General features: G+C 38.4%; 2 protein-coding genes across 4 annotated transcripts; one reads left to right on the forward strand and one right to left on the reverse strand.

Annotated features, from left to right (window-relative positions):
* Positions 1–671: 671 nt before the first annotated feature.
* On the reverse strand, positions 672–7,050 carry pde6b (phosphodiesterase 6B, cGMP-specific, rod, beta). Of its 2 annotated transcripts, none has more exons than XM_027028491.2 (22): positions 6,580–7,050; positions 5,622–5,774; positions 5,408–5,497; positions 5,184–5,324; positions 4,944–5,018; positions 4,786–4,850; positions 4,570–4,636; positions 4,417–4,464; positions 4,123–4,272; positions 3,849–3,992; positions 3,681–3,746; positions 3,379–3,525; positions 3,159–3,266; positions 2,910–3,019; positions 2,277–2,364; positions 2,061–2,161; positions 1,740–1,847; positions 1,514–1,577; positions 1,350–1,424; positions 1,176–1,259; positions 915–1,071; positions 672–727 (listed from the first exon to the last, which is right to left on the reverse strand). In XM_027028491.2, the coding sequence occupies exons 1-22, from the start codon at positions 7,048–7,050 to the stop codon at positions 672–674; spliced, it is 2,568 nt and encodes an 855-aa protein (XP_026884292.2). The 2 variants fall into 2 exon arrangements, with proteins under 2 accessions (XP_026884292.2, XP_026884291.2); XM_027028490.2 differs by having other exon boundaries at positions 909–1,071.
* On the forward strand, positions 1,005–14,389 carry rbp4l (retinol binding protein 4, like). Of its 2 annotated transcripts, XM_035527280.1 has the most exons (7): positions 1,005–1,080; positions 4,893–5,082; positions 12,607–12,724; positions 12,841–12,977; positions 13,155–13,267; positions 13,406–13,618; positions 13,802–14,389. In XM_035527280.1, the coding sequence occupies exons 2-7, from the start codon at positions 4,973–4,975 to the stop codon at positions 13,810–13,812; spliced, it is 702 nt and encodes a 233-aa protein (XP_035383173.1). In that variant the 5' UTR covers positions 1,005–1,080; positions 4,893–4,972; the 3' UTR covers positions 13,813–14,389. The 2 variants fall into 2 exon arrangements, with proteins under 2 accessions (XP_035383173.1, XP_026884299.2); XM_027028498.2 differs by lacking the exons at positions 1,005–1,080; positions 4,893–5,082 and adding an exon at positions 12,327–12,389.
* The last annotated feature ends 758 nt before the right edge of the window (positions 14,390–15,147 follow it).

Consider the following 15,147-nt stretch of genomic DNA (forward strand, 5'->3'; position numbering starts at 1 on the left):
GTACTTCTCAGGCCAACTCCTGTAATGCCATCATGATGATGACACAAAATAATGGTGCATGGGATTTGACTAATCACAAATACGGCATTTATTCTCTAAATTCTGCTTATTGTACATCTTATAATTCAACTCGCAAAATTACCTCCATACTGTGAACATGAGTTCTAATGAGTACTGCCAATGAATGAACTCATACCATAACCAAATTCCAGTTAATAATAATAATATCAATTCATAACTTTGATAATTGATGCCTAAATCTTATACTTGTCTACAAATTAAATGGAGTAATAGGTCTATCCTTTATAGTGATGAAAGTGTCAACATCTTTGCAGTATACACACTCTGGATCTGTCTTCAGATCATATAATATTCTACACAGCCACCATGTGACTTCACAAGGTAATCATTACTCCGCAAAAAAAAAAAAAGGATTTCACCAAGAATTATAACCCCAAATATATACAATGTTCATAGAAATTTCTGATACAATTGGGAGGCAAACCTAAACCTGACAGATTCAGTCTCTAACAATTTGGTGTCAGTTGGTCTAGTATTTTACTGAAAGCATGTAGTACTGTGACTGTGTTCTGGGATGAGACTGCTCTTCCCCTGTGCCGGTGCTTTCAGAGCCTGTATCATACCTTGTCCTCCCTAACAGACCATCTGTTCTAGCAGACTGAGCAGGTCTTGGAGCCTGCTGAACCTCCATTGGCATTGGCAATAGCTGTAGAAAAAGAACAGAACAGGTTACAAGAACACCGCCAGCCTACTTCATGGACAAGGCGCGAGTGTATCAAGGGACGATATATTGGGTATATGCCCTATTTTCTCTTTAAGCACCTATTCTGAGGGGAACCAGAGTGAACAAGAGATGCCGATAGCATATGTGAGAAACCATTTCTAACTCAAACCTTTTTTCGCAGCTGCCGCCTCCTGGTTTGCCTTGGCTGCTTCTTCGGCTTCCTTCAGCTTCGCCTCATAGGCCTCCTGCAAGGCTTTCCACTCCCTTCGGTTGTTCTGGATGCCATCATACATGGGCTGGGTGGCTGGGTGGAAGCGAGAGAACTCCTGCACATAGTAAGTTCATATAATTCAACACTGCACTGGCCTTTAAGCCCTGATATTTTTGCTGTTCATGCAGTTTATCATTTTAAAATAGTCCTATGTGGCACCTTGTAGACAAAAGTGCAGACAAAGTCTATGAAACCACATTGAAGCTTGGGCAGTTCTGCTGCTTTGTTTCTATCCATCATGGGCTGGAAATAAAAATATGGATAAGTGAGAAATTTCTTCAACTTAACATTGACCAAACAAAGATATACATAGCCAAACTTAGAAATACCCACAATTGGTTGCTGTTGAAGAACAGTCCTTTCTAAGTCACCCTGTTCCCAAAATTCAGCTGCTACAGACAAAGCCACCTGAAGAGAAGTGTGGTCATGCAAAGGAATTCTAACCACTTTGTTAGATTACACTATTAAATCAGACATGAACTACTGTTAGGGCTCACCTTGCTTTGAACCTCCCATGGTTTGGTGATGGCTGACAGATCGCAAGCTGTCATCATCATGGCCCTATTTAATCAGTGGAAGCAAGAACAGATGGAAATAAACATGCAAGCAAATAAAAAGATATTGTGCTTTATGTAATCAGTAAAATATGATACTAAGTTAAATATCACTGCTTATATAGTGTTAACAAAGCTCCAATCGCAACAATAAATATTTTTTTCTCACATTACAATCTCTTTCCTTGTTGTTTCCAAAGACATGAAGTCAACCCATTTTTTCTCATCCTCATATGTCTCTGACAGATCCACAATTTTCTGGAACATTGTCCTTTTCCTATTAAGAATAGAAAGATGGCTGACGTTTTCAAGGCCTCATGATTTAAATGCATCATTTACATATACACTGGAGCTGGGAACTTTAACATGGACTTTGGTTATTGATTCTATTCGGCATCTGATTATATATGCAAATACACTATAGATACAAAGAGAGAAACTGTAGCCTACATGGTGAAATAACAGTACTGATCTATTACGGAGGACTCACTTGAAGTACAAGGCAAGGTCAGTTGCGATAATGGCAATATCAATTAAATGGAAAACATGCTCAGTCTGTCTTCTGTTGAGGTTTTGAAAAATATTTAAAGACTGGGGATAGAGATGTCAAAATGAGTAATTTTGCATAGTGGATGAAATTATTCTTTTTAGCAGTTCAATATTATTATTTTATTTTATTTTTTTAATTTATGATGCAAATTTTTACCTCATCTCCAAGTAAAAACTTGCCAAATTCTAGATGATGTCTCTCCAGAATGGATGAGCCATGCAGCTTTGCTAGTGGATTTTGAGATCTGATCCCAAATAAAAGTATGAAAGATAAATATGAAATATGAAACTGAATATTACTACAAATTATACTGCAAAGGCATTACATTTACTTTTACATTTATGTCACAGGTAACATGCATTACACCTGTTTAAGAAATATTACTGACTGTTTTGGGTAGCATATTACTAATGGTACTGTGGTGGCAAGCATTAAGCAAGGTGTGAGCTCAGGAGTGTCTCTACTGAACTCCATATGAGCAGCAAAAGGCAAAAAAACAAAAAAGGCACAGTGAGCAAGCAGCAGGCAGGGATCGCTTTAGGCATAGGCATGCAAAAGTAGAGAATGTGCAACACTGGAGGAGAGTTCCTGTGGCTTAAACAGAACGGTGAACAAGGGGCAAGGTATGTGCAATATATCAATAAGTGGGTGATTGGGATTGGGGAAGGGAATGTGTGTTTACGCGTGGGAGTGGCCGTGGTCCTCCGATTGGGTGCTTGCCGCACAGTGATAGGCATATATTCAGTTGTAAGTCATGTTCTACAGTGGTAGTGACAATGATTTACTCACTTTACTTGGTAGAGGTTATTGGTGCCTCTGTGATCAATATCATGCAGGAAGCCAGCTGTGATCATGGCCATGACCTCCAAGTCTGTATAGTAGCGCTTCAGCTGTCCTGTCTGACTCCACAAACCGTGAACAAGAATTATTGCTTCTATTGCATCTTCTCTCAAATTAAGACTAAAGGCAACAGAAGCATTATTTGAGAATCTAACTTTTGTTGCAGTACATTGTGGGAATAAGGTAAGAGGATGATACCGTTAGTAGCGTGAACATGGTTTGTCCAACATTAAAGCCATGACGCCAGTTGTGATAAGTGATGCGTCTGTAACCTTTGCTGACTGAGTACATGAATCGTACTAGAACCTGAAGTGGACAGAATTAAAGTGCTACATCATCTTAAGTTCTTGATCATTTTTTTCTCTAGTTTCTCTAGTTAAAGCATTCTCTAGTTTCATCAGAAATCCCAAACACTCACCTCCTGAGGGACCTGGAATTTCTTGACAACTCCAACTTCATAGTACATTTGGATCCCACACCTCACCAAGTCCAGTTCAGTGCAGTCAAAATCTGAAAATCGGAACTCATAGATCTCAAATTTTCTGGGCCCTGGAAGTTCTTTTTTCTACATGAAAAGATATAGGAGGAGAAAGAAAAGAGTTATTTGTTACTTTGCTTAAGTTAAAAGTATGTATATGGGAGGCTGAGGTCATCACTTTCCATTCTTTTACCATGCTTTATGTGCACTGCCACATTAACATGTATATAAGTTAGATATACCAGGATCTGCAAAAGTTCATCCTCTTCACAGTCTCTTGGTTCTTTTCCATAATGCTCCCTGGTTTTCTAGAATACCAAACATAAAGTGACTTCATGGTTTATTTTCTGCCTTAAATAATTATAGAAGAAGATGGGAAATAAGAAAGAGATACAAAGATGTTAATTTACAAGGATATTCTGAATCTCATCATCTCGACACTTTACATGGTACAAAACCATGTCCTGGGCAATGTCTTTCCTGTTCTCCAGCTTATTCATCTTATCATAAGTGTCCGGGTTGAGTACTGACCAGCCCAGAAACTGGGTCAAAGCCTTTAAAAACAAGAAGGTAAACAAGACAAGGCCTCATGGATATGCATAGTAACACTCATTAACAAATACTCCAAGAGCACTGGAACCAATGGGTTCAGATAACTATGCGATGGTTCACCAAGGAACCTACCTCCATTAAATTTTCATCCTGTTCATCAAATGGTTTGCCATCTTTCCTGTTGTAGAAAGTTGCTACTCCCACAGTTTCTTCTTTCTTGTTGACAATTGGTAGGCACAGCACATTTTTAATGGTCCAACCACTGTCATCCAGAGGCTCAGACTACAACACACGGAGACAAGTCCATGCTTGTGTATGAGTTAACACCTTATTATCTATTACTCTGCATATACTAGATTTTACTATTTTGAATACTAAATAAAAAATAAATTTTTTTTTTTTGACCACGAGTTCATGAGTTTCTACCTGAAAGCTGAACATTTCGTCTGCTGCTGCGTTCATGATATTGCAAATCTTAAACGCAATCAGAAAATCACAAACATATATTGTTTTCAGGCCTAATGAGCATACTGTAAGAAATGTAAGTAAATGGCAAAAAAACAAAAGAATGACACTTACAAATCCACTTTCTGCTACATAAGTGGGTAGACCGCTGGCCAGAGCCCAGTGGTCTGCAGGAGGATTTCTGGAAAAATCAATGTTTCTCAGGTGAATGATATAAGAAGTTTAAGTTACTGCACTCAAACCTAAATAGGGCATATTTCAATGATGAATTACTGTAAATAAGTTTTGATCTTGCACTTTACATAATGGCAACAGAAGATCAAAACTTACGGAATGACTTTGATGTCCTCCTTCCCATGCAAAATGTAATCAATAACTTTGTAGAAGATGATTTCCTGTGTGAACACAAATTAATGAGCCTTCACGTTATCCACTAGGCCTGGCTGAAGAGTGCATTGTTAGGCTTTGTGAGCTGCTGACACACCTACCCTCCCATCTGGAGTGCGAGGGCCTGAGTATGGTGCCTGCTCTTCCATCAGAACAGGCCAGATGTCAAAGAACTCCTGTTGAAGAGGAGGAGAGAGAGAAAGAGTGTTCAGACAGGAGTCTCACGTTAACAACTGTACAGTAAGCATTTCACATATTTTTCTGGGGTTTGGGGGAAAGGATATTTTAGCCATTTGAAAAGCTGTACTAATTCATTGTGCAGTGTCTGCATCTGGACGCACCTTCTCCTTGGTCATGTCAAGCAAGCCGACAGAGTAGCGATCACAGTTGAGGTATGCTCGAACTGTGTACAAAGCTTTGTGAAACTGACGCTCAATGTCCGTGAGTTCTTCAAACACTTTGTTAGCAGACCACAAGAGCAGCTGCTCCCAGAAAAGACCACAGGATGAGAATCATTCCTTTTGGGCATTACAAATGCTACCACACCCACACAGCACCCACTCACCTGGCCTTTGCGTGTCTCACAGCTGTGCAGGTAGCTCAGGTGGTAAATCTTCAAATTCAGTGTGCCAACTTTGAGATACTTTAAAAAAAGCTGTGCAGAAAATGAATAGCTTGAAAATAATATTACATTCTATGTATTTTCAAAATTTAAATCAAATCCCAGAGGGTGAAGTGCATGGGGTGGGGAGTGGAGGGGAGATGGTTAAATTACTCACATCCTCATCTTCGTCTGTGAAATTGGTTCCAGTAGTTTTATTTACTCCCATGATGACTGCCACCACTTCCTTGCCATTCATTATAGGTGTAGCCAAAATGTTGTGTGTGGTGTACTCTGTCAGTTCATCAACAAATGTGCAGAAGTGGCTATCCTGGAATGATTAATAAAATTCTACCAAAAACTCTATAATTCACATATACTGTATATGCAGATCTGGTAAATATCTGGTACTAGAATTCTGTTATAAAACAGTAAGGCCTCAATATCTGTTTGGAAATGGATTCTTCTGAAGCATAAACACATAGATTGGTTGTTATTTTACTGGTTTTTGTACTTAGTTCAGAAATCCCATGAATTTATTAAGATTTAATGACCTTCAAAGACATAAAAAACTGTGATGTATTAAGACATGTTCATTGTGTTTACTGGTGCCTAACTGCAATAACTAAATAAATAAAATAAACATGATTTATTGTTTAATAATTACAATTTATAACAATAATAATAGTTGTTGTTCTTTGTACCTTTGGTCATGCTTTGTTATATAATTACTTTTATTTGGCTCAAGCCAAATCACAAACCTGTTTGTGTGTGTGTGTGTGTGTGTGTGTGTGTGTGTGTGTGTGTGTGTGTGTGTGTGTGTGTGCAAACTACTCAAAATATCTAAATGGGGCTGATCTGTTGGACATTCTAGCTGATGCAAAAAACATACCACAGGTGCAATAATCCTCATTTAGAAAGCGTCATTAGATATTGAAATAAAAGGATTATGTCAAGCAGATTTAGCTAACCTAACATATGCATCTATTATAATGTACTGGCATAAATTAAGATCATAGGACTTTCCACACTATTACTGAAACATATGTAAGGATTAAGATATCACATAGCTTCTGTTTTACCATAGAAAAAGATGTAAAGCAGCTTTTCTTTAAAAGTTTTGATATATTTCCTACCTCATTAACATCCTTGACATTGATGTGTTTTTTGGTGTGGGCTACATGCCCAACTATGCCAATATCGAGAGGAAAGACAATCTCAGAGTCTGGGGAGACTATGCAGTCTTCCAGCTTTGATGTGGCGTTAACATTGAACAGTCGAGTGGCCAGCTCAGCAATGCCATTCCTCTGCCGGTACATGAAAAGGCTACAACGGTCGGCATGGATAAGGGCACTGATTCTCTTCAGGATCTTAAAGATCACCTTCTCCATGTTGACATTATCCTGCATGTCTTTGATTAAATCATAGAATATCTCTCCTTCCTCTACCTGAGAGACTTGCTCAAAGGAATCTAAATCCACTGCAGACTCTTGGATTCCCATCACAGAGGCCACTGCTCCAGGTTTGAGTTTTTTGCTAAAGTAGCTCTTCACAAACTGTGGGTTTGCATTCAAGAACTTCTCCACATCTTCACTTTTGATACTCATTTTGGGTTTTGTATCTTCTGGCCTGGTCCCAAAACGTGGCTCGTAATCACCTCAATGGATTCAAACGGAACAGGTTTATTGTTGCCTAAAAGATACAACTATTTTTGCAGCACATAATCCCGAAACTGTTAAAAAAGGGGGGGATATTCGGAGTCATGTAGAGAGACGCCTGCAGTAGCAGGGCTGATCTGAGTCCAATCCAACTGTCATCAGCAAGGTGTTTTCTTATTAGTGTTGAAGGCAAACCAGGATCTTCTGATGCAAAACTGGTCATGTGATAAGTAGCGACACTGGGGTCCACAGCCACAGAGTAGTAACTTGGCTTTCTTTGCTCCTTTTTCTATGCAGGGAAGAATCATTAGAAGACCTTTTCACTTAAAAGGTGCCCCATACTTAGTGGAAGTGAAGATGTGCAATTGGTTCTTCCCCTTGCCTCCTCTCCCAGGCCTTTACGACACAATCTCTTTATGTTCTTATCAAAAACACACTCCTCGTTTCTAAGCCCTATTTAGCCAGGCCACTAGCTGATTATCTCGGTGCCCTGCTCCTCTGCTCCTTTTCTCAATCTCTGCCTCTCCTCACTCTCTGCTTCTCTACAGTAAAGAGCCCTCGTGAAGATTAAAAGAAGTCATACACAAATAATTGCTCCAATTCATGCTCACTGTCTCACTGTCAAAAATATATCTTAATAATTCTTAAATTCAGAACTGAAGAACATTTATATTAAGTCCCATGTAAAGCAAAAGGTCAGGCAGATTATTACCACGTTAATAGCCTGGTACCAACACATAGTGAGTTATGGTGAGGACAAGGCATTACAAGAGGTGTGACTGAGTTTATAATGGTTAGATATGTTGAATTATGTCCAGCTGTATCGTGGTTGTGCATTTCATAATTAACATCTTCATTGCATACAGTGAAAATCATTTCACCTGACCTGAAATTCACCTGATCAAGTACACCACTAAGGATCTTTAACCAGATTCATCTGTAAGTAGACTAAGCATCAGTCACTGATAATGAGAGAATGCATGATGCAAATAGGACTATTCCAACACATCAAAATATGTGTGGATAATCAATACAATTAAACAGAAAACACAACTTTTTACCTTAATTTAGGCAGTGAAAATAAATAGACATTGTTCCTGAAAAGCCATTACTGTGGGAATCAAAAATGTGCAATCCTTTAAATGGCCAGAAGAGAGCAGTAGAACACAGTTTGCAATGTCCCATTGACCATGAATAGCCAGAAGAGGCTGGTTCAATTTAGCCACAGCAACGGTATTTCAGTTCTGTGAGAGCTAAAGGCCAGTTGTGGCATGGGATTAGAAGTAATGCTGTCAGGATGCCTCTCAAAATGAAACACATGCCAAACATCAGTTGGATTGTCAGTTTGTTTTAATTTTACATTGGGCTAAAATTGAGGTAGAAATGCATATAGCATCGTCTCTCAAACATTTCTTGCTTTACACCTTGAACACAGGGGGTGCAAAAAGAGATCCAAAGGGTGATTAAATATTGTTGATCTTTAATGAAGATAATTAACAAACAGCACTGGTATTCAAAGCATCACTAAGTGGACATAAGCCTTTCCTCTGGAGGAGAAGAGGGAATGTTTTTGAGAACACTATCATTTTAATTATAACAAAGCAGGTTACTGCAAAAAGTGTTAAGCAGACATTACTTACTCTTAAACATTTTTTTCTAGAACCCTTAGAGAAGAACACATAGGGACTTTAGGTGCTTCCTTGTAATTTTTACATGAGCTGCATTTGCATATAGCTGACCTTTTTAGCCTGCAAGGTGTAAATCCCAGCATTGAAGTATTATCAACAGAGTTAGACAGAAACCCCACCTTCCAGTCCACATTAAGACCATTTCTACATATTGCTGTGGAGGCTAATCATGGCTGGACCTAGGACTCCATGTTCAAAGTAAAATGTGTCTATTATGTTTAACAACGCAAGGAAGATATATAAATCTTCCTGGGAACAAATTGTTTTCAACAACAGTAAGCATGTTGTTCAGTGAAACTATATTATTAGCCCAATATAAACAAACACTCAAACCACCCCTCTACAGAAAAGGCCTGTAAGCCCTTTATTTAGTGTAGTCGAGTTGCCAGGCCCAGTTCTGTGTATCCTCCTGGGGCAATGTGTTCCACCAGCAGTAGCTCCAAAGTGCTCAGCTCTGCTCCTGCTCTGTGCATGGCTAGGATGGGAACGGAAAGTCTGATGAGGTCTGGGGTTAAGAGTAGGACCATAAGAGGAAGCTAAAGTTAGGGACTTGTGTATGGGAAATAAGTGCACACTGATATCACATATTTATGCTGGTGCCATAATTTGGGGTAGTTGTGTAAGCATCACCATCTTCCAAGAGAAAAGTCGGATCAGTCTAAAGCAGTATCTTTGGCCAGATTTGCAGTTCTGCACACAATATGCAGTGTGATCTGTTGAAATGAGTGGTAAGTAGTATCAAATCACTGGGTTCATGCATATAATTACTTCACCATATCATTTGTGTTTACATGGATAAATATAGCAAAGGTATAGTGAAGAGACAATGGTTAAAAAATGTAAATCCTTTACAGGTTCATATGCAAATAGACAGTAGCACTGAAGTGCATATGTAATGAACCCAGGATGGTTTTAATTATTTTAAAAAATAGTATTATCCCACAAGTTGAATAATGTGATCTGGAAACAAAGGAAAATGTTGAGAGCAAACACATATATACCCTTTGCATATGCCATTGGAAGCCTTATCATTAAACACCCTGGCATAAGTATGCACTGCCTTTGACACAAGGATCATGGGTACCACGCCTGAGCCAGTGGGACCTTACTGACAAAGCCTCCAACCTTCAGGCTAATGCACAGATTGTCGGCCAAAATGAGATCACAGTGAGATTACACAACTGCAGAAGAAGCAGCAACCTGAGAGGTTCAGCACAGGCCCTGACTCCTAAAAGTAGTGGCTAGAAAAATCTTTGAGGTCTACATACAAATACAAGTGGTGATGTCAATGAAGTACCATCGCCCTGCATTTTGGACAGTCTGACATTTCGCATGACTTGGCTGAGCAATGCAAAGTGGTGCAGTAGTAAAACGATCCTGTTTGGCCTGAAGACACCAATAAGCCATGAAGCCAAGTTACAAGATAATTCCAGTGATGTCTGTAAGCACAAACATGGACTTTGTATGAATAATGTTATTAGTTCAACTGCTATCATTTCAATGTGATTATAACAACCCCTGCAATAAATGAAATAATAATAATGGTTAAATATATACAAAAGTGATATATTTTAGGAGACATATGGACAGTCAGGGTTTTTCAGGGTTTGGAAAAAGAAAACTGTCAAATCGTTATTTAGGCAAAATGAACTCTTTATAAAACCGATGAAGCTGAGTGCTGTAAAATCCACTTAAAGCACTTGCAAATACATTCATGGTGGAAATCAATTACTTAATTTAAAAAGACAAGATGCCATGAATCTTTTGGCAGGCAATGTATTAAAGAATACAGGTATATATGTTCCAACTGAAGAAACTTCAATAAGAAAATAAAATCTAAAAACAATATGTATGCTCCTGGGCAAACAACTAGCAACAAGCAGTGATGAGCAAATGGTGTTTTTTTAGTTCTTGTTCATTTTCTAACCAGTGAATTGTTAGGATCTTACAAGAATCTAATGTGTCAAAATATTTTTTAGTTACTAGAAAGATAATATTATATTTTGCAGTAAGCTACACATATAGGAAGATTCTTCGGGCCTCATCCATTTGAATGGCTTTCTGGTGCGGCTGTAGCGCGCACACTGTGAGCAGGTGGGTCAGATCTGAACCAAACTTTTCATGTCTGCTAGGCGCACCTCTACAGGTTTGACAAGGTCTTGTGGAACAGACGATAATCAAGAGCAGTTAATCTTGGAGCTAAAGTAAACAAACTAAAAAAAAAAGGTATATGGCCAAAACATGCATTTCAGACCTAGGCCAAACGCACCAAAACTAATGGATTTGTTCAAATAAAAAATAGGTGGGGGTCAGTTATAATAATGTTAAAATCGTCAATAAAGTTGCTAGTAACAGTAAATTACACTGAAGGAAGGCTTCACATATAAACGTGTAATATATCGATATGTGGAACTTTTTTTTTTTTTTAAGTTTTATAATTTCTTCCACAACGTTGGCCCTTTTTCAGAAGATAATTGTTCCAACCAGCTTGCTCTTACCTTGCTTGTTCCTGTCAGTTGGTGTCTCTGATGGTGTACTATGTCCAGGCTGTCATCATTTTGTAACTGCCTAGCTAAGATCAAAACTGTTACAAGCTTATGGCATGCTGCATTACTTTTACTGAACAGCGAATTACAATATGTTTGAAAATATAGTTACAAGGGTTATTTTTTCCATTGATGGTGTGAAATAGAACTAGAACAAAAATCTAAGCATTTTTGTCTATTATTTAAAAAAAAATTCTTTGCCTATGGGTCTTTTGATTTTTTTCTTGTTTCTTTTGATGAAACTTTGATTCCAAAAAGAACCACATGCTAAAAATAGTTGGGGTCTTCTCTAACAAGCCACATAATCAACCCTCTGCCCCAGCAGTTTATACATGCAATGGATAACATTTAATGACCAGAACATACGCTCAGAACATTCTGATCCAGATCTTTTCGCCCACGGTCGTGACATTTTGATAAATGCAGAGCAAGATACGAGTGTTGAAAAAGGAACAAATTTTAATAAGGATAATCCAAAAACACAAAGTATTGTTAAGAAGTGAAAGACACAAAACAAAATGATAAGCAGACTTGACAGACGACTCATAAACTTGAATGCAAAGTACTGGATTGAGGCACCTGTGGGACTTAAGTATGTCAAGGAAATGTGAAACAGATGAAGGTAATTAATAATCGGGTGGTTGTGATTGGGTAAGTGAAGGAGATGATCATTGGTGGATGGTTATCTGATTGGTGACTATAATAAGGATATGATCTAGGTTATTTGCGATTGTCACAAGGGTATTATTTATTTATTTGTTTGTTTATTTAAATATTAACTAATGCAATTCCCTGTATTACATAACATTTTTGATTGTTTTTACAGACAGATTACACCAAGTAATTCTAGCACTGGATTAACCCCAGATTAACCACCTAAGCACCTTATTTAGCTACAAGAAGTGAATGTAATGAATAAACCCATCTGTGTAGTCAGTATAAAGAGTCCCCTGTTCCATGGAAACATCATAGCCTCTTGAAAACCACAGTCAGAAGTCCTACATGCTTGCTTTTGTCTTATTCCTCTACCTCCATATCACATCAAAACAAACGGGTAAAATCTGGTAGTTTTGATCTGAACTTCAGAAGCATTCGGCTCTTAATTCACTCTACCTTACATCTATGATGCCTGACGGCTTTTTAAAGAATCAATGAATTTCTCAAATGAATTCTCAAATAAGCAGAGGAAAGGGGCAGAAGAGTAAATTAAAGACTAAGCAGCAGCATTTCTGGATGTACTTTGTTCACCTCTGCTTTCTCTTACTGGACAGAATGGAACACTACACGTTTGCCCTGCTTGTGGTCTTTCTGCCCTGCATTGAGCACTGCTCGTCCTCTTCCTGTGTGGTGGACAGCTTTACAGTCAAGCAGGACTTCGACCCAAGAAAGGTAAGTCCACTGGGAGAGCACTGGAACTAAATGGCACATTAATGAAAGAAATTGTGCGATACTGATACTGGTGATTAACTATGTCAATGTGAATAAGAGCCTGTAACCATTAACAGTATGCAGGAAAATGGTATGGTCTGGAGAAGAGGGTTCCAGAGGGACTCTTCCTCCAGGATAACATTTCCACTGAATACACCATTGATCATGATGGCACCATGACAGCTCACGCTAAGGGTCGTGTCACTCTGTTTGGGTGAGTAAAGAAATAGCTATCCTCAGAATGGAAAAGCTAACAAGAAATAAAACTATATTCAAATATTTTTAAAAATAACTTGAGAGACAGAGTTCTTACAGTGAAATTTGATATAAGATTCAATTGGAAAGTTTAGACAAAAACAATATAGTGTTAAACTGTTCTATTTATATCTAGATTCTGGGTGGTGTGTGCTGACATGGCTGCTCAGTACAGAGTGCTTGACCCCTCTATCCCTGCCAAGATGTTTATGACCTACCAGGGCCTGGCCAGCTACCTGTCCAGCGGAGGTTAGTCAGCATTTACACTAACACAGCTGTATTAACCTGCTGTACGCAACTTGCCTCTCCATCCATCTGACGGTCCAGTTCAGCATCAGACCCCTGCATTGCCTGCGCTCCGTATCACAGCATGGTTTACTCATACAGGTGACAACTACTGGATCATTGACACCGACTACGACAACTACGCCATCACCTATGCTTGCCGTGTGTTGAAGGGGGACAGGACCTGTGAGGACGGTTATGCCATGGTGTTCTCCCGTAACCCCCGTGGCCTGCCTCATGCCATCCAGCGCATCGTGCAACAGAAGAAGGAGGAGATGTGCTGGACTGGTCAGTTCCAGCCTGTGCTGCAGTCAGGTAAGGTTGGGCTTGCAGCTCTCTCGTACGGGAAGACACACTCTCCCAGACTCTAAGGACCTCAGTTAAAGCACTTTGCAACATGCTTCTGAGAATGTAATTACTGTGCAGTAACAAATTGTAGCTTGGTAACTTGGATGTAGTGTAATTTACAAACATGACCTTTCACTGTTTGGTTCACAGGAGCCTGCTGAGCTCTTTGAGATAGAGTCCTTTGGCATGCTGGCATGGACTGTCTGCAACTCGCTGTCTCAAAGAAATATTGTCAATGTGACAAATATTTTAAACAAAATGTTCTGTCTTTTAGAGAGTTGTAGCATAAGTGTTAAACCTTTAGTACAAATGCTAATATGCATTCACACATCTGCTGAAATTTGAGGCTACAGAACAACTGTTGGTATAAAAATATTTTTTGAATAAATCTTTATTGGTGGAATAAAAAACTGGATTAATCAACTAAATAAACTGAATTAAATAGCTATATCTATGAAGGGAAAAAAAAATTGTTCACATTGAGCTTAACGGAAGAGTCAGCTTTTCCAAACAATAATTGTTGTGGGTTTATTCCAAATCAAATAACATGGATACAGAGAGCACCCCGTGATGTTAGCACATAATGGTAGTGTCTGAAAACCAGATCACATGGGGCCTGATTTAAACTACAGTGTAGAGTCAAATTACTGAAAACAAACAAAAACACACACGGCGCTAGGCTGCCTGTACTGAAAAGTATTTTCCAAAGAAATCTGATTAAGGAAAGCCAGGCTTAATGATTTAAGTGGCTTTTGAGAGCCAGTTGGTCTTGGCTGTTTTTGTAAGGAGCAATGGGATAAAATACAGACAAGTTATAACCATTTTAAAGTGACATAATGTATATAATAATTTTAAGTAGAATTAAATACTACAATAGTTGCTTTTTGTATATTTTTGAATCACTTATCATTGAATTGTATGCCTCATACATCATTAATAATTCATGTTAATACCATAGGGCATTTTAATAGATAAAAATTAGGTGCATGAAACCAATATTCTAAAACTTAAGCTTTAAAGTTTTCTTTCAAATGCAACTTCAATGGCTCCCTCTTATGGTAGTGAGAGGGATCAGTCACTCAGTCACTGATAATGGTCCAGAAACTGCAAGCCTCTCTTTTCATTTAGTAAATTTTAACAATTATTACAACAAATTGTTACAGTAACACTACAGTAGCTAAAATATGACAAATAGTGATTAATTCTTGCCTGTGTAGGTGGTAAGTGTGGCATTCTAAAATAGTAAAAGTATAAATAGCTACATGATATAGTCTTCATATGAAAAATGTAAACCCACTTTATTAGAAACACCCAGGCATTACTAACACCTTAGATGTGCATGTTAGAGACTACAGCCAAACTGTTGCCATGCATTTGTTAGTCATTCTCCAACTCCTCAATGGTAGTTTTTAGAGCACAGGACTCCTGTAGGTTCTGTATATTTTTGGCCAGTCTTTTAATTACCTGCCTTGGTTCATCTTTGACATGGCCTAAGT

Source organism: Electrophorus electricus, chromosome 6 (genome assembly GCF_013358815.1).
Source record: "Electrophorus electricus isolate fEleEle1 chromosome 6, fEleEle1.pri, whole genome shotgun sequence".
Taxonomy (NCBI): domain Eukaryota; kingdom Metazoa; phylum Chordata; class Actinopteri; order Gymnotiformes; family Gymnotidae; genus Electrophorus; species Electrophorus electricus.